Here is a 4378-nt window from a genome sequence, read left to right as displayed (position 1 = left end):
AGAGAAGGCTCATGAAGGGGTGATGCCTCATACTGTTAAGGGGATACATTATTTCTTTTGGTATCAGAGGTCTGCTCTAAATGAATTTTCATATAGTGAACCTTTCGTATGGTACAGGTGTACACAAAAGTATCGTTACAATGTTGTGCTAAACAATATGACAGAAACGACGATGGCATTGGAAAAACAGGCTAGGGGCTTGGAAGTGTTGGTACCCCTGCATATCCAACAATGTTGGTTATGCACAGAATACAAGAGGTGTTTCCTGTGTTTGTGGTAATAAATGCGTTGATATGGACATATCAACCCTTTGGAAACAGCAGCCATCGTAGTGCTTGTTTTTTTTATCTTGCAGACAAGAGTAATGAGTCTTCTGTACACCTGTACAACCCTCAACAATGTCTATCATATCATATTCACATATTTATTAATAACTAGGTATATTAAAAACAGCCTACTCAGGTCAATAACAGAAAAAGTTTTTACTGATAACCATACAAAACAACTGCCATTACTCTGAATCAAGTTCCATTCATTGTCACCTTCTAACTTCAACAAAAGGTTCTTGAACAATAATGAAAATACCAGACCAGGAACACTGTGTACTATCTCAACAATGCTTGGACATCTGGGAGGGAGGGGGGGGGGGCCTACATTATTTACAACACATTCCAGCCACCAAACATACAAACAGTTTGACAGTAGTTTTCAAGATTCATGAGCCATAAAAAATATAACATTATTTATACAAACAGTAAAAATACTCAGTGATTTATGTATCTGTACATATACTGTAAATACTTAGCTCTCTGCTCATATAATTTTCTGTGGTTACAGGAATATCACATAATAAGCAAAAGATTAGACTGCCTTAATGGTGAGGGGGTTTGTAGTTTAAAACTGACCTTCTTGAATCTGTTTTTTTTTTTTTTTTTTTTTTTTTAAAGCTCTGGAGAGCACTCTAATGCAGCACATCAGTTAAATGTCATCACCTCAAGTTACAAGTTTAGCATTATGGTTACTCATCTTCATCACCAGATAGAACAAGCACATGATCACTGTCGCTTTCACTCCCTTCACCATCGTCATCTACAACGTCACTGATCCCATCTTCTTCCTCATCATCATCACTGTCCTCATTTTCACTGGCTGACTCTACACTTTCCACCTTTATTTTCATCTTTCTGCTGCTACTGTGGTCCACCTCCATCTCTTCGTCATCAGTGTGTCCATTGATTTCTCCAAAGTCTGACAGCTCCTCCCAGTTGTCCTCAGTCTCGGATACACCAAAACCTTCCATCATGTCTTCTTCATCTGATGACTCTGCCAGACAAAGGAACAATGTAGATGGAATGGGAGGCATGGTTACAGATGATTTACATGGCATGCATATATCATTCTGAACTCCCCCCCCCTCTCAAACGCCCATACCCCAATTTCCGACGCATTGATAACTGACGATTTGCTAGACTGAACAAAAGAAATATAGGAACAGTCCCACAATCTGGACAATCTGAACGGCCGCTGCTTTGCTAGCCTGACACCACTGCTCCCTAGGTATGAAACAGTGCATTCAAACCACCACCATGCCAACAACTGAGCTAGACCAACATTCTCAGGCAAGAGCTGAGCCAGCTCCACACTCCCTGTCAACAGCCTAATAGGAAAAATGTTCTTTTTGTGCACAGACTTTTCATTTATCATCAATAAATTGCCATTATGTGTGAGAAAGTGAATGAGTATGAGAGAGAGAGAGAGTGAGTGAGTGAGTTAGACGGTCTGGGGGTAGTAGGGCAGTTTGGTTTTCTTATCTCCCTCCCTGTCCCCCCACCCTCCCCCATTCCTGCTTGTCTCCCTATCCCCCTTCCCTTCCCTTTCCCCCTCCCTCCCCATCCACTTCCCCTCCCGCACCCCTGCTTGTCTCCCTCCCTGTCACCCTGCCCTTTCCCCTGTGTAGCTCCCTGCCTGTCAGTTGCCCTCCCACGGCCTCACCTTCCTGCATGTGATGTTTGTTGTCCTATTTTTTTAGCAATAGTATTGTTTATGGGTACACCATTGCCTGTGGTGTTTCTGTGTCAGTCTCTACTGACTGAGAATTTGGGCTTGGAATGCATCTCTGGCTTTTCTTCAGTATCTTATGGGGAAAATTGTTTCAATATCTGGCATACTCGCTGACCAAACACTCCCACTGGTACACAACACTGATGGAAATCAGGGTAGGGGTGTACAATGATGGGGTGAGAGTCCAGAAAACATGGAAAGAGGACTCATCAAAGAGGAAGACATCTCACCATCATCATTATTAATAGTGACAATCTTCATCGTGAACTTAAATATGACACCTTCATCGACGAAGATCTATGATGATGATATTGTTGCAGGAAAACAATGATAAAAATGACAACAATAATGATAGCATTGAAAAAAGAACTCTGTACAGGTATCTCTACTGCTGTTATGGTTATTGTTGTTGTGGCCTCAGGCTCGTCTGAACATGAACCCAACTAACAAATCCATACCTTCCTCATACACCAACAATGGCTGATGCTTCTCTGTGGGTTGCTCCTTAGCCTCCTGGTGCCTTGCGGTGACATGGTCCAGTACAAGATCCAGCCGGGCATGGAGCTGTGACATCTGATTGAGTGCTGCTGCACGGTTAGCCGCTTCACTCAGGAAAGGGGCCAGCAATTCCTTATGATCAGGTAGTGTGGACAGGTGGCCCATGTGGTAGTAGAGCAAACTTTTCAACCATCTTACTGATGCACATGATCTGCATAAATCAATGTGGCATTAGTACACAAATGATGGTCATTAACCTTTTCAGTAAATCCAGTATATCCTAAGCTGAATGATCATCTGGAGGTAGAAATTACCGCTTCTAAAAGATATCATCACACTTCTTATTCCTTCATTATAAGGCATCTCACCTAAGCAAAATTATCACCAATATGTATAGTTAGCATTACATCCCTCACCACTCACCACCAACTTCACTCCATAATCCTTGTTTCAACATAAGCTCATATGCACAGGTAGGCATGCCCACACACTAATACCCATTTAACTACACTGGGTGGTAATCACATAACCAATCAATGTACACCCGATGGCCTACTGGGTTAGAGTGCCCCAACCGGATGCCTCAACATAACTGGTGTGTGCGTGTGTGCGTGTGTGTGTATATATATATATAAAATCATCATCAGCCATTACAGTGCACACTGCAGGACCAGCCTATCCCTACCAAAGTAGGGACGATACAGCCAATGTATCTCTACCAAGTAGCTTAGGCTGTCTAGTAGAGATTGTATGTAGCGTGAGAAGTGCTTGTAAATGTAACTGTTGTGCTGCAGTGGCTTTGGATGTGTATGTAGTCTATGAACCAAGTGTAATCGGACCGCACAAGCCAAATGGGTGCTGGCATACTTTATAGCATGCGACACTGGTTCAACCGCAGAACCCCTGATGTCCGCCAAAACAGTATGTGCCCAGAAGAACGCTCCCAAAGTTTATTACCCTGACGGGGCGCGAACCCTCGTTCTTCAGGGTACAGAAATGCAAGCTTTACCACTGTACCACAAAGGCTCCATGTACATATATATATATATATATATATATACTGTATATATATATATATACAGTAATCACTCTAATATCCGGACGCCCAATAACCGAACATCCCCACTAACCGAACCTTATCGTCCTGGGATCAAACATTCCCAAAATGGTCCGAAAATCCAAAAAAATTGGAAAAAAAACCGATTTTTTGCCGTCCGTAATTTGAACTTGCCGCGCGCGCCGCGTGAGAGCATTGTTTTGGTTCGTCATTCCTCCGACGTCCGATAGAGCGCCGCTGCATCCTCCCCACTTCCCGCCTGTCTCTCACCGCGACTGGACTTGCGCTCTTCGTCATGGCTGCCCACGTGCTCGCTTTTGTGGTGGTGCCGTACTTGCTGCAAGGCCTCCTGCTGCTCTCTGCCCTACTCTTAGTGTGTGTGATGATGGCCCCGCCTCCTGAGAAAAGGAAGAGAGTGGTGTTGACTCTGGAGAAGAAACGGGAGATATTGGAGAAGGTTGATGCGGGTTGGTCTTCCTCTCGCATTCTCCGCGAGTTCAACCTGGCCCGGTCGACTTTGTTTGATATCAAGCGTTCCCGAGACAAGCTCATGCAGTACACGGCTGACTTCTCGTCGAGAAGCAAACGCAACGTGGAGAGGAAGGTTATGTTTACTCCCAAGTATGCAGAGATCGACCGCTCCACGTTGATTTGGTATCGACAGCAACGTGCAGCTGGTGTGATGGTACGTGGAACGGAGCTGAAGGCTGCTGCTGAGAAGTTTGCAAGGCTTCCACGACGCCCTAGACTTCAAGGCATCCG

The 4378-nt window shown here is 44.3% G+C and overlaps 1 protein-coding gene across 1 annotated transcript in view; it reads right to left on the bottom strand.

The window, feature by feature from the left end:
• Positions 1–465: 465 nt before the first annotated feature.
• Positions 466–4378, bottom strand: part of LOC145400941 (WD repeat-containing protein 43) — a 74820-nt gene continuing 70907 nt past the window's right edge. The window contains exons 10-11 of the mRNA XM_080273306.1: positions 2520–2770; positions 466–1323 (exon numbers count right to left, since the gene is read on the bottom strand). Coding sequence (XP_080129432.1) covers positions 1019–1323; positions 2520–2770 — 556 coding nt within the window. The 3' untranslated portion in view covers positions 466–1018. The remainder of the gene's footprint in view (positions 1324–2519; positions 2771–4378) is intronic.

The sequence above is a fragment of the Coenobita brevimanus genome, chromosome 54 (assembly GCF_032717465.1).
Source record: "Coenobita brevimanus isolate Jiangsu-jjx chromosome 54, ASM3271746v2, whole genome shotgun sequence".
Lineage (NCBI taxonomy): Eukaryota > Metazoa > Arthropoda > Malacostraca > Decapoda > Coenobitidae > Coenobita > Coenobita brevimanus.
Note: the sequence above shows the minus strand (reverse complement) of the source record. Positions and strands in the feature narration are given on the sequence as shown.